Source organism: Calonectris borealis, chromosome 16, assembly GCF_964195595.1.
Source record: "Calonectris borealis chromosome 16, bCalBor7.hap1.2, whole genome shotgun sequence".
In the NCBI taxonomy this organism is placed as follows: domain Eukaryota; kingdom Metazoa; phylum Chordata; class Aves; order Procellariiformes; family Procellariidae; genus Calonectris; species Calonectris borealis.
This window is the reverse complement of record NC_134327.1, coordinates 13,498,864-13,521,610: the sequence shown is the minus strand read 5'-3', so window position 1 is coordinate 13,521,610 and position 22,747 is coordinate 13,498,864. Positions and strand designations below refer to the sequence as shown.

At 45.6% G+C, this 22,747-nt stretch overlaps 1 protein-coding gene across 2 annotated transcripts; it reads left to right on the top strand.

The window, feature by feature from the left end:
* The first annotated feature begins 9,392 nt into the window (after nucleotides 1–9,392).
* LOC142089185 (cytochrome P450 3A21-like) lies at nucleotides 9,393–21,286 on the top strand. Of its 2 annotated transcripts, none has more exons than XM_075165336.1 (13): nucleotides 9,393–9,540; nucleotides 12,224–12,317; nucleotides 12,746–12,798; nucleotides 13,931–14,030; nucleotides 14,629–14,742; nucleotides 15,024–15,112; nucleotides 16,139–16,287; nucleotides 17,314–17,441; nucleotides 18,116–18,200; nucleotides 18,610–18,770; nucleotides 19,216–19,442; nucleotides 20,275–20,437; nucleotides 20,630–20,708. In XM_075165336.1, the coding sequence occupies exons 1-13, from the start codon at nucleotides 9,470–9,472 to the stop codon at nucleotides 20,669–20,671; spliced, it is 1,476 nt and encodes a 491-aa protein (XP_075021437.1). In that variant the 5' UTR covers nucleotides 9,393–9,469; the 3' UTR covers nucleotides 20,672–20,708. The 2 variants fall into 2 exon arrangements, with proteins under 2 accessions (XP_075021437.1, XP_075021435.1); XM_075165334.1 differs by having other exon boundaries at nucleotides 9,396–9,540; nucleotides 20,656–21,286.
* The last annotated feature ends 1,461 nt before the right edge of the window (nucleotides 21,287–22,747 follow it).

Sequence of the window (22,747 nt, the reverse complement as noted above, 5' to 3'; positions counted from 1 at the left end):
AAAATTAACTCTATCCCAGCCAACACCAGCACAGTGATAATGAGAACTCCACTGCTATTGATTTTTTTAAAAACATATATAACTTTGAAACGCTGTAGATATTGCATGGGCTTTGGAACAAGATGAGAAGAAGAGGTAATCACATTCGCAGCCTCTGCAGCCCTTTAATTAATTTGGACAGCAAACTCTAGCTGTAGTCCTAGAACAGACTGACTACCTCTCCTGAATATTCTCATTTTCTACAGAAATGTATAGATACTCGAGGTAAATCAGCACCCCACAGGGATCTAACTCCTGACACAATATTTTTATAACAGACAGGAGAATTGATGTGGCCCTGCTTCTTTGAGACCAACTGCTGCACAGCTCTGTGGAATGGGCTGGAAAACAGAGAAATATTGGCTTAACTTCTGCTAAAATAGCGAACGGTCTCCCTTTCTCGGTACAACCTTAAGGTGGAGCAAAACAGTTAAGCTGTAAGAACATACCGCAGAGGGAGAATAATAGAAATCAGAAGACGGGAGGGTTATGGTCCAGCTTCCCAGTGACCTGATTTAGGGCAAAATCTTTTATTCTGGAAGAGCTCATCCCTGCGTGTCGGTCCTGGGGTTTGCATGAGATACTGGGGCCCCAAATCCCTGCTTCGTCTCCTGGCGATGGCGCAGGGAGGACGAGGGGGTCGAGCCAAGCCGGTGCCCTGAGCTGCAGTCTGCAACCTTCCTCCTCACCCTTAGCTCCGGTGAAATCAATGGGATTAAATGAGCACAAATGAGACAGGAGCTGGCTCCTTTGCTGCTGTGGTAAGTCAGCGTGGAAGCTGGCCTCGATACATCTATCTAAAGCTCTGTATTGAATCTCAGCTGACAGCTCCGATAATGATAACAGATATGGCCAAAGCTGCTTCGTATTTTCTTTGGAGGAGGCCAGGTTCCTCCTCTCCACTCGCAGACAGGCTAACCGCGCTGCTGGCTCTTGTCTCTCAGGCGTTTGAGGATTCGATAAGCAAACCCTGCTCCTCACGCTGCCAAAGCCCAAAGGGACGACAAAGGATGACCTAGCTACCCCGCACAGTTAACCCAAGCCCTTACTGGGATTTTTGCAGGAATCCCTCTGGATTCAGAGCCTCACTAGCACCCAGGGGCATCCCAGGCTTCACCTTTAATTTAATCTGAAACTTCCCTGGCTTGGTGTAACAAGAGAAGCGGTACCACTGGGCTGCCACAAATGCATCCCACGAACCTCTTCTCAGGAGGAGGCTGCTGCTGCAGATCCAGCCAGCTCCCAGCCCGCAGAGCCAAGGACAGGAGTGCCAAGGACACGGTGTGGGCATGGCTATATCGGAACATGCAAAGCCAGGCTAAGCTAACCCAAAGTTCAGTAACATAAAGTCAAGCCACATCAACATGAAAGGCCTCAATAAAAAAAAAAAAAAAATCATGCAGGAAAGTTAAAGTATCTAGACTTCATTACGGCATTATCCATGCACACGTGCTGAAAATCTCTTCTGACACTTGGCCCCTGCAGCCAGCCACGCCAAGTTAACTATGCCCGAGCACCGCAGCCCCGGCGGTGGGGTTTAGCAAGGCTCAGGTTTTACCCATCTGGCAGCCCCTCCTGAGCTCGGCTCCGCCGGGGATGTATCACTAAACAAGCTGGGTCAGGTAGCAATAGAGTAGCTGAGGGATGTTCATAAAATCAAGGGAGATGAACCCTAAAGGAGAGGGCATCCTATGTGTTTGGGGAGCTAAGTCAGCAGGGAATAAATTGGGCTGCCTGCAATAAGTGATGCTTCAGGGAGGCATAAAGCAGGGAAGCGGCCGGGGCACGCGCGGCCATCCCTGCGCAGGGTCTCCGGCATGTTCTGTCTTCCCTGTGTTTATGCTGGTGACTGCGAGCTCTCCAGAGCATCATCAGGTTTTATGGCGTGTATGCATTATTAGTGCTTCACAAGTAAATAATGTCATATTTCACTGTTTATTGCTGAAAATGCACAGTAAAAGGCTAAAGCCTGAAAAGTGCAGAAAATAATTTATGTGGGAGGAATGAATTTCCCATCATGTCAAACCACTGCCAGAATTTATCACAGTGCCCTTCAATTCGGGTCTCTGTCCAACATTTTAAAGGTCTGTCTTTGTCACACATATAGGCTTGGGGAAGCTGAAGGTTATTGGGAAGAGTAGGAATTGCTGGTGGTGCTGGAGTGAGAGAGAGGAAAGTGTATGGTGGGGGCTTCAAAGGGCCCTTCCCTCAGTTAACACGGAAAATTAACAGTACGGTGGCCACCAGGAACCATCCTGGCGAAGGGATGAAATGGCAGGAGGTTCAACATCAGCTCTGAGAGCTGCTGAACTTCACGTTATTTCTGCAATTCTTCTTGAAATGCATAAGTAGCACAGAGGTGGGTGAGGGCTGCCAGCTGAACTGTTTGTAATGACCAGTATCTCTTAATTAGGGTCTGATTCTCACTCTTCAGTCAGGTACTTAGCACTGGTAAATCAGTTAATGGATGTAAGGATTTCTCTGGTGTATAAGGATTAAAGGATGAGGCCGTGAAACTTCAGAAAAAGGTTTTGAAACCGCTTTCCGTACCGCTGCTTTTTCCTTGAGAACCTGCTGTGCCGCTGGGCAGGAGCTTCAACCTAAGCGAATAATTGTGGTTTAGAGCTCCTATTTCTGTCCTTGCCATTTATACGTGTCTTGTCAGACTTGCACCTGAATTCACCTCCGAGGCATCGGTACCAGCCAGCTTGGAACCGCAGCCGGAGGTGGTGAAGGCACCGCAGCTCTCCGGTGAGAGCACGCCGAGCTATTTTCCAAAATACACTTCTCTCTAAATTAAAAGAGCAGCAGGAGCAGCCTACAAAGCTGGGGGCAGTGCGAGCATCCTCGCTGTGGAGATAAGCTCTCTGCTCCTCAAAGTACCTGCAAGATTTGGGGCTGGAGATGCCCTCACCGGCCAAGCCAAGCATTTCTAAATACAGCCAAGGTGCCTCCCGCCAGGGAGGAGGGGCTGGTATTGATAGGTCAAAAGCTAGAGGGGCACAAAATTGCATAAAACCACAGAAGGCTCAAATAAAAGCCCCCTGGTTTGGAGAAACTAGACATCTAGTTTCTCGGGACTGGTGGAAATCTTTCTGGTAGGATCCATCCTCTCCCACTCCTCCATTAGGGATTTCCAGGCTCAGCCATTTGAAATATCGTCACATAGACTAGTAACTGGTTAAATATTCAACAAGGTAAACTGCAAAATGGGCAACTGAGAGATGTTTTTGCATGTGGACCTGAGATCAGAACTTGTGACATCCCAAAGGACTTATTTGCACGAGCTCCCAAGTTCAGATAAGCCAATTCCAGGGACTCTTTGACCCAGAGTTCCATGCTACTGGGTACTTAAAACTCATTTGACCTCTTAGGCTCATTTCCAACCTGCAATAGAGATGACACAACTTCTTTTTTTACTTTTTTTTTTTTACTGCATAACTACCTTACCACGAATGCATACTAAAAAGGACTTATCACAACCGCCTGTGTAGCTGAGTTGACCTAAATGCCCATGTATTTTGCTCATGTAAGATAATTTTAGGGACTGGTTCTCAAAATAATCCCATTTACTTTTAACAAAAAAAAGGTCTGACTTAAAGCTGAAACTTCAAACCCCGAGGAAATGCTACTTAGAAAACAGAAGAGAGAAAGAATATATCAGGATGTACTGACATGTGATATGAAAAATAACCTCGAGATAGTCTTTTTCTAGCATTACAGGTGGCTGGGAGCAGATCAGGTAGCTGACCAGAGGGAGTGGGGAAGAGGGAGCAGCAATTTGGAAACACTCACATTTAGGCGAAATGCATTTAAAAAAAAAAAACTTTGTTATGGTGTACAGCCCTTTCCATGAATCTCCGTGCACGACAGCCCTGACATCGGCCACTTTTGCACATCTTCATCAGAGGTGGCCTCATCTATCCCACCAAAGTCCACCAAAGACCAATGAAGAAAGCAAACCCCCCCCGGTCAGATGATGGAAAGGCAAGTGATCTGTGGTCTAAAAGCACACTGAGAAAGGATTCTGCTTTCTTTTATCACAAGTACTTAAGTCTCATGATCCTTACTAACATAACTACAACCACAGTGGAGCTGAACCTGCTGAGATACAGTCAGAGCAGGTCACCCTGTGGAAAGCTGCAGCGGTGGCAGGGACAACGACTGAAGACATTACGTTATTCCTGCTTTAAGCACAATCTCATGCAGTGCTTTGCATAACAAAATCCGTATACTCCGGATGAACAACTTCATTTGTCACCTTTTAAAGATCCATCGCTCTGAATGAGTCAAGTGCGCTGACTTCACCGGACTGTGACACACCAACGTAGAAGTCTGCTCGAGCAATGACGTGCGCAGACACTTCTTGGAATGACTTTGCCAAAATCATGGCGTAACAAAGCGGCGCTCGCCCGCAGCTGCCCCATCAAGGTATCCTCCCTATAATATCCAGGAAAGAACATGATCTTACACCTTGTATTGGAAATACATCTCTTCTAGTTTGCACTTGTCCAGGATTGTTGTTGCTGCTCCCTTGTGGGATGTAACCTCGTCATTCATTGCACCGCAGGTAAGAAGTCACGTGCAGAGCTAGCAGGATACTTCATTTTTTCTTAACTCATATTATAAGATTAAAGTGAGAGAACCTCAAACACACATTTGTATTGGATTGGGCAGAATAATGCAGTGCGCAGTTAATTAGCTATCCAGACCTCATATAGCATCTGTAACTGTTATTTATTAGAATGAAAAGAAATATAATGATATATTGTAAAGATTATGAAGGAAGATTGGTATGTATCAGGGTTATTACTTTAACTGAAAAAACCATCAGAAAAATGTCCTAGTTTCTGTCTAGTTCCAAAGCTCAGTATATGGAACAAAACATCCAGGGGAATTAATTACTTTTTTGTTGAGTTTTTTTGTGAGCTTTTTAAATCCCAAGGAGATCTATGTGCAGGAGGGTATCAGTCATCTATACACAGAACTACATTAAGTATCATTAGAGACCCCTCCAAATACATTGATTTTTTATCCAGCAGCAGTGTATCAATATTTTAACCACTGACAACAAAATGTAGCCTTCATTATGAAGTATTTTCCTCTGGGTAACTAAACCACTGTGTATCAGGGAAAATAAATAGTTGCCTCCCCACATCTTCTGCCTATGCAGAAAGTGAACTCCTCACATCGCTCTGGCAGAAGAGTGTTGGTAAGAAATTTAATGTATTGCTTCCTCCTCCCACCAGCAGCTCTCTTATCCAGCCCCATTTTGCATTATCTGAACTTTTTTTCTTTCTTCAACCCCACGATGGGAAGACTCCTGAGCTTTCCAGGCCAGGACTGTGCTCATTTCCAGCCTAGCAGTTATTTGTGGCTGGGTTATACACATTTGTCCCTGCGCCAACATCATAATTTGATTAAATAGCTCTTCTACCTGGCATTTATCTCATAGCAACCAGCTTCCAGCCCAGCTATCATTTAGCTAGACTAAACAAACGAAGTTTTTTGGGGGCATGTCTCCAAGGGGGCAAGAAGTGCCACTGATATGTTGGACCCCCCCTAATTGGACCCCAGTGAGCTGGTATGTTCAAGCACTGGGCTGCTCCAAGACGGGCACAGAAACAAGCTTCCGTCCCAGAAGCACTTATGGGCAGAACATGTAATAGTATACCTTGAACTACAAAGTCATTGGGGTTTTTTCCTCCACCTCCTACCTGGTTGGTTTATTCCGAGCATCATTTTTAATGTAGCTGTTCAGCCAGTTGGGTATAAAGTCCGTTCCCGCAAGTCTCTTGGCACACAGCTGGCTGATAGTATTAGCAGCGTTGACTTGAAAAGGAAGCTAAGCACAGCCTACCCTACAGGCCTTGAGATCTTCCACTGGTTTGTTTCATTAATTTGCCCTCTTGAAAAAGAGAGCCTTAATTATAAGCTTCTTTTTGTTTATATTTCTACTTACGTTAAACTAAAGGAATGCATTTCGTTCAGCCCAAGGTAATTTTGCTCCTAACTGTTCTTCTAGAATATCTTCAATTAATATCAACACCGAAGCTAAACCAGTTCCACCGCTTGCCAGTTTGGTGTTTCTCCTGTGCAGAAATCTGCCATCTCCCATACAGAAATTATCTGAGCTCTGCATGATTAGTAGCATTTTTTATGATCTATATCTAGAGAGTTTAAAGTACTCCATAACGATACAACTCCCCAGCAATATTTATATCCCAAGTAGCACTGCAGAGTCTCTACCGCAACCAGTCCAGCCCTGGGATCTAAAACAAATTCCCCGAAGTGTCTCAGGAGAACCTCTTTCATGATCATACTCAAAAGTGAGTTAGACCTAAAGATTCAGGCTTATCCAGCCTGGCCCTCCTTATGCCCGTGCAGTCCTTTTCATCGCGAACACAAAGTGTTACCCACTGTGGCTTTTTTTTTTTTGCCAATAGCTCTTTCTCTTCTGAACTGCTCTTTCTTCTCCACAGCCGTGCCCCAGTCATAATTGCTATTCCGCGGTGTTTTTCTTACCCTACATCATTTGGTTTCACAGCTTGTGGAAGAAATACGTGTTCTTCCATTTTACTGCCCAGCCCCCAGTCATTATTATACCAGAAATCCCCCCTGCTCGTCACACCTTGTTCACAACCTGGATTAGGAGCCCTCCTTTCATTACACTGCAAATAACAATGCGGTGTTATTTTGCTTTCCTGAAAGCCATTAATCTGAGCTACTTAGGGGCATTAGAAATGGAAAAGCAGCTCAGTTCTCTTCTGAATTTGCTGCAAACTTTGACTTTTTAAACCTGTTACCCTCAGCTTGTGGCTGTCCTGGAAGCACGGTGGCAACATGGGAGTTACCATACGGTGCAGCAGCCTAAACGACGAGGGTGAGCGCTGCATATCCACCGTGCACTGCACATCGTGTGTGACATTGTCACCCATGAATGAGACTACCTGTCTCACTAGCAGGGGGTTCCCACAGGTATAATTGCACCTCCACCTGGGCTTGCACCTTCTCACGCCCTTGAGCAGTGTGCCTCTGCTCCCGACGCCTGGGAAGGTGTGCTCACCAAAACCTGTGATGGGATGCAGTGCACAAAATGTCCAGGAGAAGCAGAGGATGGGCCTAGAAGCCCGTGGTGGTACGGAATAAGACACATCTAAAGGACGTGGATAGGATGAAGGGAAAATCATGATGGCTCGGTGCAGCTGCATCCAGGTGGGCAGAGACCTCAGGTGGGAAGGGAGAGGGTAGGCTGGGGCTTGACCATGCGGTTCTCTTCCTTTCCACCATTTCTGTGAGGTGTGGTTCAGCCTTGGCTGAAGATGATGCCAAAAAGCTGATGTTTCTCCTCCCTCCCGGAGATGGAGGGCAGGAGGAGAAGTCTTCCCTGGGCTCCCCTCTGAAGGTGCCCAAGCCACCTCTCAAAAATGACCTCCCGGCTGGCTTGCCGTACCTCCTGGCAGTTTAGGGGGCACCACAGCCTAGAGTTGGAGGTTTACAGTTTTAATATAGAGCAAGCTAGGACATAAACCCAGCTCTGGGCTGGACTTAAATGTGATGTGAAAATCGATCATTCGTTCCTGGGTCATTGACTTTCCTCTGGCATGGATTAATCACATGAGGTGGTTTTTTTTTGTTTATCTATCAGCTTTCTCAAGGGGATGGTGGGTTTTTGTTTGTTTGAAGTCAATAGGCACAGTGCATTTGGCAGAGGTCTTAAGACCACAATGCAAAACCAGCAACAAAACTTTGCACCTATCTGTTTTTTTACTAGTTTTTCCAGAGACTGTTCTTACCCTTAAAAATGACCCAAACAGGACAAGGATTGAGGCTTATTTTTACTGGGGATGGAGAGCCCTACAGCAATCCTTTTTCATGAATAAACTGTATTAACCTGTTTCCCAACACGATGAGTCAGAAACATTTGGTGTCCAGTAAATTCAGGTTTCAAGGCTGTGTCAAAATGTGCAAAGGGGAACCCTGGAAAAACAATCACTGCTGTGACAAGCTCCTGAATGGGAAAGCACCTATTTAATCACATGCTCTTTCAACATCTCTGAATCAAGCAAGGTAGGACCCGTCACGGGCTTCCATAACTATGTCATGAACTTGCCTGTTCATGTCAAACTGAAGAAGACTGTGTTTATTACAAAATAATCTGCAACTGAGTTGACTCTGAAGGTCAGAGCAAAGGCCAGGCAAAGGTGAAATGAGATACAAATGCTGCTGAGGTAAGCCAGATGATGACTCTCAGAATGTCTTGTATCACCACGCAGACTGACATCCACTTATCAGTCAACCCAGCATCAATCACAGCAACATCCTCAGAGACACGAGGCATTTGATGTGCCAAATATTTGTAACACCCAGTTATTTGCACCCAGTGCAGTCAGTAGACTCCCTTTTGAAGACGGCAGCTCTGCCAATAGGAAGGGAATTGCTCGTTTTAGAGTTCTGAATGAAGCCCTAAAGATGCTGTAGTGCAAACCATATAGCCTCCTGCTCTAACATTATGGCCACTGACAAACGCCATCCAAAGAGCCTAGCTTTCTCCACCATCGTAATCTTCTCTTAGCACGTCCATACCTCTAGGATGCTATCGCTTTTCTGCACCATCTTTACAGGAGAACCAGTACAGAATTTGTGTTTTCCCTTTGCTTGTGTCTTTTTGCCAGCTGCTGCAGAAGGGCGGGTGCTGTTTTTATTCGTGAGCCATGAGCTGCTGTTTTAGAAATGATGGTACTTTAACTGCTTCCAGTTGTGGAATGACAGTATTGCTCTTACAAAATGCCTGGCCACAAGCCAGCAAACAAGGTGGACTTCTAACGCCTTTATAGGGGGCAAATTCTCGCCTTTGTTAGAAGCTGGTTCTGAGCCACCACAGACAGAAGCAGGCAGCGCTTGCTCTTCACAACACAGAAAGAAAAATATTTTAAACAAAATCTTAAATTTTGCCAAAGTTAATTCAGCTGCCAGAAAAGGTCGTGTCATACGATATACAAACAACCTTTTCACTTCTCTTTCCGTTTTGTAAACCAACTCTGACACCTGCTTTGGGATTTACCTTTTCATTGTAACTTGGTTTTATTTATTTTGGTGTAGGAGCCCAGGAGCATTACTCAATAAGAAGTCAGTTATTACTTACTATTACAACAGAGAAACTAGCTGAAATGCCTGACAACGTATGTATTAAATAATTTGAACCTTAGACAGTTCAGCCAGGCATTTATCTATCCCATGAATCATGTTTTTCAGATCAGCGTACTTTGCTACCATTGCCTTCCACTCCTCCTCCTTCATGACAGAAGGACAACCCCTAAGTCATATGATTGGACGCAAAAGTTTGCACACTGTGAAACGCTCCTATTCCCCACAGACCTGGGACAAACACATCAAGACATAACGCAAAGCCAGCCAGAGAAGAACCAAAATGAATCTTCTTCCCACCTTCTCTATGGAGACGTGGGCCCTTTTGCTTATTTTCGTAGCCCTCCTGGTAGTGTGAGTAAAATATTCTTTGTTGGTTCTTTGCTCATGCCATTTTCCTGTTCATGCCATTGTAGATTTTCATGCAACTAGTCTGCTGAACAGCAAATAGGTAGGTGTGATTTCCAGCCTCTAACGAAGCTCTGGGAAGTAGCAGAGGAGTCTAAAGACCATACAGATGTGGAATCTTTCTCCAAGGCTTGGAGTGTTCCCGTCACTGTTACGACCTTGCTGCTAAGCATCAAAGCAATAATCAAATAATAATGGTGCCAGGCATTCGTAACCAGCAGGGTACTGGCTTCAGTGAGGACCGTGATCCGTTCGGTTATTTTCCACATACAGGGTAAGGAAGGCTGTGTCTCCTGACCGAGGTTGCCCTGTGGAGGGGAGCAGGCAGTAGATGACCCTACTGCACGACCTGCAAAGGTGGAGAGCAGCAGAAAGGCACCAAAAAAAGAGCATTCGTAGGATCAGTTCTTGCTCTTCCTGACTCCTTCTGTAGTGCTCAGGTAAGATGCTCCATGCACGGGCACCTGGACCAGGAGGGACACTTTGCAGAAGTTAGATTTGCCACACGCCTGCAGGGACAGCATCCCATGCCCGTCCCCGCAGCCCAGCCTTGCTGGGGGAAGAAATGAAGCCCAGAGCAAGGTCAGCTCTCTGCTCTTGGCTTTCCAGACAGACTCCATCAGGCAGAAGTGTACCCTGCTGCTTCAGAGGAGCCAGGCTAGTGAGAAAATGCTTTTGTCTGCTTTACTGATGCTGTTCGGCGCTGCAACGTAGCAGGGCTGGCTGAAAACCCCCTTCTGCTGGGACATACAGTGTCTCCACTGGCAGCCCCTGCCAACAAGGCTGGACTGACAAACTTTGTAGGGTTGACAAGCCCTTAGGCAGAGACAGCATGTTGCTAGCCGTAAACCTTAATGATTAATGTGGTGCACACGAGCACAATCCATTTGTCTGCCCTGGCAATGCTCCAACCATGGCAGTTCAGTAAGCTCTGAAACTTTTAGCCCTGTTTTTCAAACCCTTTCCTGTGATTCGGATCACTCAAAAGCCTGTTTGGGGCAGACTCTTCAAAAAAAAAAAAAAAACAAACCCAAAAAACCCCACCAAACAAAAACCCACCCTCATTATTGACCCAAACCCTTATATCTCAGTAACTCTGTGGCCATCTAAGATTGCTGGTTATCAGACTCCCACCTTCTGCAGCCACTTGCAATTTTGTTGTGGCAAAAGGGATGAAGCCCAGATCTTTGTGCTCTGATATCTGAGCTAAAACAGAAATTTCACTGCCCGTTAGCAGAGGGAGGTTGTTCAGATGCTTCTTGTCCCTCTGGGGCAACACTATCCAGTTCACACATGAAGGAATATCAGGCTTTTCTGGTTCACATCCATGGTAAGAAGAAGTAATGGTTATTCTTTGGCTTTACACTGAATGGTCCTTCTCAGCCTGCAGAAAACCATGTCACGTTTTAGTTGTAAGAGCGTTAGACTGCGTTTTCCTGGCCATGTTTCAAATGGATTAAGCCTAGCCTATGTTCCTATAGTGTTTCTGGGCTTTGTAACCAGCCCAGCCTGGCGTTTCCTCCCGCAGCCCCGGCTGCCCAGAAACATTTTGTACCTAGTACTGAATTAACCTTTGACAGAAAAGGTTGACAAACTGAGCTCTGTGAAACCTTTCTGCACCTGGAAAACACCCCGTTCCCTGCTTTTTGCCTGCTCTGTTCAGTCCATAAGATAAGGTCCGCTTTTGTGCTCTGGCAAAGCCCATGCTGGGGGGACTGATCTCATTTGGGGTCCCCCAGATGTAGAAAAGTATTACTAATTACAAGGGAAACCCCCCTAAGTCTCAGCCTAGACTCTGGCTTTTCAGGAAAGCATCCCCAAGATGCTGGCTGAGCGACTGCTGCCCCGTGGCCCAAAGGGGATCTCTGATAACATCCCTCTGCCAAACCTTTGCAGCTTTACATCCCTTCTGCAATGAACCGCTCGCTTGGGAAGCTGCAGCTACTAACTAAAAACAAATATTTTGAGGAGCTCTTTCAACACAGCCAAAGACAAGCTTCAAAGGGCTGCAGCCCAGGCCCTTGTTGAGAAACAGAAGGCCCCGAGGTAGAAGTAATAACTTTACAGCTGCCAAAAAGGGTGCTTCAGAGGAAAGAAATCTGCAAAGCTGTCAATAAAATCTAAAGAGAAAGCCACCGCGACAAGACTTCCTGACGCACCACTGAGCAACGCCGGGCTAAGGGGAGGGAGAACAATAAATGAAATTAAAGTGCAGCTTGACAAAAGCCCTGTTTGGGACATCACTTCTGGCACTGCTTTGATTTCTCTTCAATAAAAACATGTAGGCTTGATGTTCCTTCTTCCAGCTCCCTTTTCTGCCTTTGCTTTGGTTGACTTTTGCTAAAGGCTTTAAGGTCCTGTTTCCACCAGAGCACCTATGCCTTTAGGAGACAGCTGCTTTTACATCTAAGTGATCTCTCTGAAGCTCTGTGTGGCAGCAGTGAGCCCTACCATGTTTATTAAGTAGTTTTTACAGGACAATTTTCTTTTGGGCCACTTTTTTCCAGCTCCTGGATCAACCTCCTCTACTTAGAGCCAAAGGAACGTTGCTGCAGTCTTCAGGTTTAGGAGAGCTCGCAGCTCCGATGCCACGGTGATGTAGGACTCTCTTGTCTTTTCTGTCCTACAGATATGGGACCTGGCCATTTGGTTTGTTCAAGAAGTTGGGTATTCCCGGGCCAAGACCTCTGCCTTTCCTTGGGACGTGCCTGGAATATCGCAAAGTGAGTGACTGATGCCTTCCTTGCTCCAGAAATATCCGCCTTTGCTCGTACAGCTGTAGCTAAACAGATACAGGGCGATGATAAGTTATCTCCAAATGCCAAGCTCCGCTCTAACGCACAGGTTGTGCAAAGGCCAGCGCGGGATAAGGGCTCAGTAACACAGACCATGGGGCCCTGCCTTTACAGCATCTCCAAACAAGCACTCGTGGGTGGCTGATTTACAGCTGCCCTTTGCCGGCATCCTGGCAAACAGCTCATTCACAAGCATGATGTACATTTATGCTGTCCTTCATGATGTTTTTGGAGAGGAGGAGAACTCAGAAGGCAGCTCTGAGCATCAGTTTACAGATATTCCTCCCAACCTGTCATCTCCAACATCAACCCCGCCGCTGCATCCTCTCAGATCATTTTAAAATTGCTTTCCACAGGGTTTCTTGAAGTTTGACAATGAATGTTTCCAGAAGTATGGGAAAGTCTGGGGGTGAGTATGAAGTACTGATCTCTTCTTAAGGTAAAACTAGAATCCATACAAAGGGGAGAAAAAATTCATTAGGAAAGCTCTCTTTTCTCTACCTGCAGCCCTGACGGTCCCAGCACGATAAGTACAGCAATGACAGGGTCGGTTTGGTGGTGGCTTACATTAAAGCCTGATGACTGCAGGGCTGTGCCGCTGTCATGCTATGTGGCAATCGCTTTGACCTATACTATGAAAGCTGTTTTAAAGCTGATAACAAAAGGCCCTCACCTGCTCCGAAGAAAATCAGCAGCACAACTACTGTTTACTTAAGGGACAATCTGGAACCAGGAGGTCGAGTTCCTCTGGTTTACCAACAGCAGAGGATTGTGAGTGACTCCCAATACTGAGTGAAGATCCAAAGTCTGCCAACTGCCTCCTGCTGCTGATCCTTACCTGCTGCGGAGGGAGCTAGTGCAGCTATCGCCGCTCTGCTCTGGACACCTCCTATGGCTTTTATCGCTGCTGTTATAAATTGGGCTACAAACTTGCATATCCTCTATAATGCATCCATTGGTCCCTATAGCAACTTTAAAAAATGGAGTCTGGAAAAGATATCGTTACATAAATGGGGAGAATGCATAAATCTGCTTAATCTACATCTGTTCAAGGAAAGCATTCGGAACTGGCAGCTTAAAAAGACAAAAACAAGGATTGAGTTTCATCTCTAAGGATCTTTCAGTGCTGTCAGCCCAAGTCTCCAGACACCCAATTCAAGAGCCTGAAAGGGGTCGAACAAGTTTCCTTCTAATACTGTAATGTGTTTAAGTGCCTGGAAAAACACAGAGAGTCAGGGGAGAAAGTGAAGACACTTGCTTCATTTCGTATCTGGTCCTTTGAGGGACTGAGCCCTGCTCATTTCCCAGTGAATTTGGAAGGTGTTTAGCCCCCTTTATCGTTTACAAAACCAGATGGGAAAAGGCCTGGGAGTCCTTTTCCATCTCTACTTTCTACGTTTCTGTACTTCGGCATCTATAGAACAGCAAGGCTGGTGATGGAGGAGCATTTGTTTAACATATTTCGTTTCATAGGCATCAGTCAAGCCTTGCACTTCAACTACCTGGGGTTGTTTATTTGTCTTCTCTTCTCCCCCCGCCAGGATTTACGATGGCAGGCAGCCTGTGGTGGCTGTCATGGACCCCCAGATCATTAAATGTGTGCTGGTTAAAGAGTGTTACTCCACCTTTACCAACCGGAGGGTAAAAGCAGAAGCATTGTGATGTACCACAGAGTCCAAAAATCGAAGTACAGGAGGAGACAAGCATGTAGCAGGGTTCCCATAGGGGATGAGCGACTGCACTATAGGGATTACTGTAAATGGCCACTATATGTCACTGTTCCCCTGCCTTATAGTCTGGGGACTGCATACCCAGGCTGGCAGAGGAAGCCGTTTGCCTGCATATCAGACAAATTCTGCTCTCACACCTATGTATACATATGGATGAATTTGAGTCTGTGAGAGCACGCAGGAACCTGTAAGGGTCCAGCTAGCACGTGTGCCACAGCTGGGAGGCAGGCTCTGGGTGGCACGGCTAGGTGTGGGTACACGCATAGGGGCGTTGGGCTTGTTGGGTTACTTGTTCTGGGTATGGAAATGGCATCTCACAGCTGGTTTACTGCAGGAAAGGGGATTATTTAGGTATGCGTGTCTTGAGAGAGGCTGTTCGCAAGGCCTTCGCCTGCTGCCAGTAGTAATGCCCCTGAATAGCCTGGGCAGAGACTTGCATGCTACATCCCCATCCTTGCAAGGAAGCCCCTCTCTTTTCTGGGGTTAACCCCTTGCCTTTTCCTCTCTAGCGTTTAGATATAGTAGGGGAGCTGAAAAACGCTGTCTCGCTAGCCGAAGACGAACATTGGAAAAGGATTCGTACTGTGCTCTCTCCAACCTTCACCAGTGGGAAACTAAAGGAGGTAAAACACAGAGGACCAGGTACAAACTAAATCAGAAAGTCAGTAGACAGTGTTTTCAGGCTGAGATTGTCACAGGGGTCCGATTTCTTTAGTCAGAGCCTGGCAACTAAGCTGGCCTGTTTAATTTATGCCTAATTTAAAACAAAAAAGTCTTAAAATAAAACCTTAACAGAAAGATCTTATTTGTAAATATTCATGAAACTCCCTGTAGTCTTCATAAGCCTGTCTTAAAGGAGTAAAATGTACTATACTTAAGTGATCATCTCTGGTTTGTGTTAAAGATGTTCCCTATAATGAAGCACTATGGGGAAGTTTTGGTGAAAAATGTTCAAAAGCGAGTGGAAAAGGACAACGCTCTATCTCTAAAGGAGTAAGTAGCTGCTAGAACAGCAGGCTAAGCAGCAAACCTTGTTAGCAAGTGCTGCGGTTCATTCATTACTGGCAACACAGATCACTTGCTGGGTAAACCAGACCTCCGAAATGAGGAACAGGGCTAGCTGAAAGCCTGGCTGGAAATTTGAAAGGGAAAATTTAAGCTGGGATGTTAGTGAAACTTCCTAGAGGCAGAGACCCAGAGAGAAGTCTTCTAAAGGGAATTAAACAGGGAGAAAAATGCTCCAGCACAGCTTTGTGAGTCCACAGATCCAAGATAACCCCAAATCCACCAGGAAAACCCATTTTTCCCTGCATATACTCAGGACCTCTATGCACCATCTTCTTATACCGCAGGACACTGGAGTTGCTGGCCTCTCTGCCCCACACACAGCACTGTGGGATGCTCGTCCATCACTTGCCCCATTGCTGAGGGGAGTGGGAAGGGAGGCTATAGTGTGGCCCCGGGTGTGTCGTCCTCATCTGTGCCCTCCACATGGGCTCTGGAACAAAACCTCTGTATTTCACCCCCAATTTCAAAGCACAGATGCAGAAGGGGCAGCTGCACACCAGCAGTCACACACCAGCAAAGCTCTGCCCTACCAAAAACCCCATAAGGAGAGGGCTTGGACAGTTTGTAATATTATAGGGCTGTGCTGGGTTGAACAAGCCCATTTTCATGGCATGTTCGAAGCAAGGTCTGTTACCACCCCTCCCCAAGAAGCTAACATGCTCGAGAGCCACGTGCTGTCCTTGCACTAACCCCTTCACGTAGCTACATGCTGTTTTAAAATCCTCAGAAAAGCTGTCCGATTTCAAAACCCATGCAGGCTTGAAACCAAAGCTCTCTAAAAATCTATCCCTTTCGCTATAAGTGCTTTTCAGTTACCATATATCGAATTTCCTTTTCAAAACCAGGGCAGGAGGTCTTACGATAATTTGAATATCACATAGGCATTAGGAAAAAACATATCCACTCGGTCCAAATATTTAACCACAGTCTATCTTTTCCGTCTTTCCTCAGCATCTTTGGAAGCTACAGTATGGATGTCGTCACCAGCACTTCGTTTGGTGTGAACATCGACTCCATGAACAACCCCGAAGACCCCTTTGTCAGAGAGATGGAGAAGGCGTTGAAGATTGACTTGTTCCACCCGATCTTCTTCTTGACATGTAAATGACTTTTTTGCTGAAAACTTCATTCTGGTGTCAGAGTACTACTGAAGCGTGACTTCAGCAAGTGTGTCAGAGACTCGTGCATCCTATACATTAGCCAATCAACTATTGCTTAGATAACTTCACTAGCTAGGATGGAAGTCCTAATGGCTCTTGTCTCATCGTTTCCTCATTGTTGGCTTCATGTTAAAACTCTGGGAAGGAGATGGGTAAAAACTTCCTCTACCTTTTGCACCAACAATGCAAGAAACATGAGCATCCCAGCCAATATCCAAGTGCTGGAAAATGGCTCGGGGGTTGAAAACCAAGTTCAGCTGTGAGGCCTGAGGAGCATAGTGCTATCTGAAATGCATTGCCTGGAAGAGAGGGCTGAGTGGGGACTGTAATTAGATGCAATTTCCCAGCAGTGCAATAGCTTACAGTGATGGTGGTGGAGATGGACCTTAAATCACTTGCAACCTTAAAATCAAGATTAGGTACCTTGCTAAAACACAGGGAAAGTTGTGATCTGTGCATAGAGGACGTTCTGGTGCTGTAGATTTTAGGAATCTATACACAAGCTCAAGATCCAGTTTCTATAATCAAAGAAAAGCTCTGAAGGGGACTTGAAAATGTTTGCATGAGCATAGCGTGGCAGTGAATAGCTCAGCCTGAAAAAAGAATTCAGAATTTGCAGTATTTCTCTTCTGAGCCACATTCCTGTCATAGTGCTGTACAATGCACAGAAGTAACCTGTCCCTAGAAAAAGAAGGTGGCATATGCTTTGGTCATCTCAAAGCAAAGATTACACCCAGCTCAGTTGTGCCCAGTTGACAGGAACTTGGGAGAGGGTTACATCAAGACAAACTATCCCAAGAAAGAGAGAGGGAAAAAGGCAAAGCCCAGGCTTTGCCCAGGTAAAGAAATCAAGAGAGGAAATAATTTCTCACTAACGTCATTACTTCCTCAGTAGCATCCATAGCTATCTTATATGAGGTGGAGTTTGTTTACAGTGTGCGATTTTATTCTCCATTTGTTTTTCAGATGTATGTCCATTCATTGTTCCTCTTCTTGTCAAGATGAATGAAAGCTTCGGCCACAATGAGACTCTAGAGTTCTTCAAGAAATCCATCTCCAAAATTAAGCAGGATCGTGAAAAGGACACTCACAAGGTAAGCAAGCATGAATTTGCTAGCAATTGTGGCAGAAAAGACACTTAAGTGAAACATAATTAGGGTGATGATATCAAAGGTGAAGCCAAAGTACAATGACTCAACAAAACCCTGAATCTACTTAAGTGTAAACACTTGATTTTAATACTGCCAGAAAAGCCTCACCTCACCAGTCCTGGCAGAGAAGCAAGTGGACTTTGTACATCCATGATCTGAAGCTAAATCCAGATAAAGGCTCAGCAGAATTGCACTAAGCTTGGGTTTGCAAAACTTGTAATAAGTCAACAAAGTAAGAGACTCCCTGAAGAAGATTAGGCTGAGGATAAGAGAGAGCAGAGTAAGCAGCACAAGAGCAGCAATATCACCTTTCAGGGTTGCACCTTCCCCTCTCACTTTTCAAAAATGGAAGCTGCTTCCTGGCAAAATTCTTCCTTTTAGAGTTTGAATCCCTTTCCTGAAATTCACTCCAACACTGCTCTCCCACCCAATGGCTTCATGAAAAGGACAGATAGGTTTCCAAAATGAAATGCAGGTGGTGTGTTTCACAACAAGGAAGTCATGTGCATTTTGGGGACACTTCCAGTTTATGAATTGTGCTTAGGCTATGAAATCTACTCATCTGAGCCCCCCCGAGGGACCTGTCACCAAAGAAATTCTCCTGCTTTTCTTCTCAGGGCAGAGTAGATTTTCTGCAGCTGATGATTGAATCCCAGAACTCAACCAGTCACGGGAGCAATGAAGCAAATCACTCAAATAAAGGTAACAACATCCAAATATTCAATATTCATCACGGGAACAGAGGCTGTGGGAGCGAGGAGAATATGGGGAGCTGTTTCCCAGACAAAGGCTAAAAGGGTCACCACCATCACCACTGACCAGCTCCAGGCAGAAGTCTCTGTCCCTTGTTGCCAGCACTGGGGCTAAGGGGAATCCCTCAGGTCCTTTGCCAGGGATTAGGACTGCTGTGTCAATCATTTATACCTGGGAGATCATCTGGCTCCTCTATCAAATGACTTTTTCCAGACAGATGGCAGAGTAGCTATAAATGTGTTATCAGAAAACAACCACAACAAACCTGCCTCAACCCCACCCATTGCTACTTGTTCCTTGCTGAGACCACCAGCCAACACCAGTTTTGCTCATCTCCCCACATCCTCTCTCCTCACAGCCCTGACCGACTCAGAGATCCTGTCGCAAGCATTCATATTTATTTTTGCTGGCTATGAGTCCACCAGCAACACGCTTTGTTTCCTGGCATATGAACTGGCCACGCATCCCGACGTGCAGCAAAAACTGCTGGAGGAAATCAACACCATTTTACCCAACAAGGTAAGGGGACCTTGAGTGATGGTGAAGTCCCTCTGACCCTGCTGTCCTCCTTGTGCAGTCAAGACAATGAGAAATCTTTAGCTCCTAAACACCCTCCTCCTGGATCTTCCAACAGCTCTAAAGACACACACACACTGAGACAACTCAGCCCTGTAGCGATTTTATTTTGGCAGCTGAAACCTTACGGGCCACCCCATCACACCAACCTTTTTGCCATACTCCACACCCATACACAAGCGGATGTGGATTTCCAGGCATTTCCATCACTCAGGGATGGAAAATAAAACCAATTATACAATTTCTACCTTGCATTTTGTCCTTCAGTGAGTCTGAGTCATAAGTTGGGGCAGGAGGGGTTGGGGATGCTCTGGTCTCAGCAGTCGTTTTGGGACAATCCTGTCCTCATGCCAACATACCTGGTCACTTTTCTCCTGTCGTCCTATAGGCTCCTCTCACATATGAAGCAATGATGCAATTGGAATATCTTGACATGGTAGTGAATGAAACTCTTCGTCTCTTCCCCCTTGGAGGACGGCTTGAGAGAGCCTGCAAGAAAGACATAGAAATAAATGGAGTGACCATTCCCAAAGGAAGCGTTGTTATGATCCCATCCTATATCCTGCACCACAACCCTGAGTACTGGCCAAACCCAGAAGAGTTCAGACCAGAAAGGTACAAAAAGCACAGTGAAAGGGAAGAAATATCATGCTGCTTTTTCCTCACATAGTAATTAAGTATTAATCTCTGATTAGCTTCCTAATGGTGTTCTTCCTATCTTGTTACAAACAATACCGATGAGAAATTGCAGGCTCATGGGAATGTCATTTTAAGAAGAAAATGAGCTTTGCACTTAAAGCAGGGTTTCAAACAACGTAATCTCGTTGGGAGAATAACACTGATATCTCCAACATCTTGTACACAGCTTTTAGGCTTGCTGACAGAGTGGGTAGATGTGAGTTTTTTGTAATTGCTAGCCATCTTTCTGCATAATCTTCATTGCTGAACCTCTTGCCATCACACAGGCTTTGCTACACAATATACCAGGGTTGATCCTTCTGGAGTTGCCTTTCCTCTTTGTTTTCAAGGAAGTGATAACTTTTCCCTAGTTGGTTATTTTTATAATTGGTACCAACTTCTCATTCCCAGCAAGACTGAAGCCATAGGCTGCTCCTAACAGACAACCCCTGGTTTCTCTCTCACTAAATATAACAGATACGAAATATCAGTCATTTTGGGAGCGTGTGTAGATTTTCATATTGCTCCTATTTTCTTCTACTCTGGATGGACAGAATTAAACTAAATGCTGAAGTGGGATCCCACCCCATCCTGGATGAGGGCTCCGATGCAGCACTCGATTGCTGGGGTATGCTGAGGTACCTTAGCAAAAAACCGAACAAGTCTCTGTAGGGCACCAGCAAGAGATCTCTGGATAAGTAGTACAGATATGTAGCTTTTTGGGTTTTTGCTGCCTTCATTTTTTTTCCCCAACCATGTCATTATCCAGGTTCAGTAAGGAAAACAAAGAGGCTATAGACCCATATACGTACCTGCCCTTTGGAGCTGGTCCCAGGAACTGCATTGCGATGCGGTTTGCTCTCCTGATTCTGAAAGTTGCCATCACCATCCTGTTACAACATTTCACCTTCCAGACCTGCAAAGAAACTCAGGTGAGGAGCCCATTACGTTTTGAAACTCGCACGCGAAGAGCCAGGTGCCTGGATTCTCACCGTGGGTGCTAACACCAGATGCTTTGCACTTTCAGGGGAGGTGCACTTCGGGCACTACAGATCAAGTTATGTCCAAACCGTGGCCAAGTTTCTTTCATTTAATCTCTACTTATTTAATTTGTCTATCTCCAGGTGTGTTTTTCCTCTTATTGTTGCAGATCCCTCTCAAGCTGAGTCCACGGTCTATCTTAAGACCAGAGAAACAAATTATTCTGAAGTTCGTCCCCCGGACCAACACCGCACCTGCAGAGGCATAAAACCCAGCCGCGTCTGCAACAATTCTCCAGCGCCTAATGAGTGCTGTGCTAACAAAGGCATCACACATCGCAGGAAATCTCTCCTACACGTACAGACACAGAAGAGCAGCGCCAGTTAATTCTGGAAGCAATTACTACATATTTACTAATAAACATAGCTGTCAGAAATGTAATGTGGATCACTGGGCAGTGACAATACACGGTCCCCTTAATTTTGATTGCAGAAAACAAGAAATAAATCCAAATGAGAAGCTGATCATCCACTTACTTCTAAGGGGACTTCTCCATCTGGAGAGAAGGAATTACTATCGCATCCAAGAGAAACAAGGTGTGATGGAAATTCAAATCGCCAGACCTTGCTGGGCAGGGACGGGTGACGTTCTTCTTGGTGTATTGATGCTTGAAATTTCATGTGTTATAATTGAGACGACTGGTGTGAGACTACATCCTAGTTACCAAACCTCTCTTGTGCCATGTGTTAATTAAACTAAAGTGTGTACAAATACTGTCATTAAAAATGTTTGAGAGCTGCTCTGTGTTGTGTATAGCGGCTGATCACTTCCTATTTAAAAACCGTATTCAGCCTCAACCCTTGAAATTATCCATGTACATTGCTTTCCACTTAATTTAATGAATCTGATCCTTCATTTAATGCGATCAAACCCTTCCATTTGTACAGTATTTTACAAACACTGCAACTGCCACCTCTTAGTTTGATTAAGAGGTTGCCTTCAGTTCAGCACTGGCCAACCCTTTTCCGTGCTGGAGCGACAGAGGACAGATTGCAGAGAGCAGCTCGCAGGAGGTGGTGACAGCACTGCAGGAGGGCCACTGCTCCTGGAGAAATTACCTGGACACAGCTCATAGCCGAGCCTTGCCTCCCAGAGCCATGGACGGGGTTTACACATTGCCCATGGTGCGATGTTAGCCTGCTGCGAGCTGCTTTGCTCTTGAACTGCTCCAGAGCAGCTACAGCTTGGACCCTGTGGGCTGGTCCTGCCTTAGCGTGGCCAAAGGACTTATGCCATCCCTGACCATAGAAACAGGGAATATCAAAAAGCAGGTGGGAGGTTCTCCTGGATCTGAAACCTCACACGCCAGTTAACCCCAGTATATTGTGCTGGTCCTGACACCTACAAACCAAGAAGGATGCTAGTAAAATGGGAAAGGTTTTTAGAAGAGCTGCAAACCAGATCAAGTCACCCCTTAACTTTCTCCCGGCATCCTTCACTCCAAGGCAATATTTTCCAAATCATGGTCTATAATTTTCTCCCGTGGCCACATGCTTTTCTCTTTAGTCTAGCAGACGAAACTGCAACATGACCCAAATGCTACAATCCAACATAGTACAAATTTATTTGAGGATTCATGTCCATTCTTTAACAACAAGAGCAATGAAGGGGTTTGGGAGCGGCCAGCCAACAATGCAGTGCATTCCTGATCACTGGAAATCCCCAAATCAAAGCTGTCCATTTTTCAGGAAAATACAGCAACATCCGCCAGGCTCTAATTCAAGAGTAAGCAGCTTGTGCCGTCCCAAAAGGCAGATAAAACAATTATAGTGCTCCCTTCTGATTCATCATCTGTGAGAAATTGTTTGGGTTTTGCTATGTACACAGCAAGGCATCGTTAGGAGCGCTGCCAGTGGGGCCCTTCCTCGGTTTAAACTGTTGTCATCTTTTACCAGGGGTTAAAAACCACCAGTGGAAGAGCCGGGCCTGTCTTACTGCCGTAATGCTGAACAGCTCTGATGGGGAGAGTGCAATGCCTCTGCATGGACAGACTAGTTAAAAAATGCATTTTCCGTGTAGAAAAATAGTGCTCGGCAAAACCAACGCCAGATTCAAGGAAAGGGGAAGAAAGGGGAAGCCATCATGAAAGCAGCAAGTCACTTACATGCCAAACAGCTGCTTTGAAGTAAAGAAAAGTCATTTTGGTATCTCATGAACAAAATCAACCACCGTTGCATGGTGCTCAGAACCAGAAAGGGTTA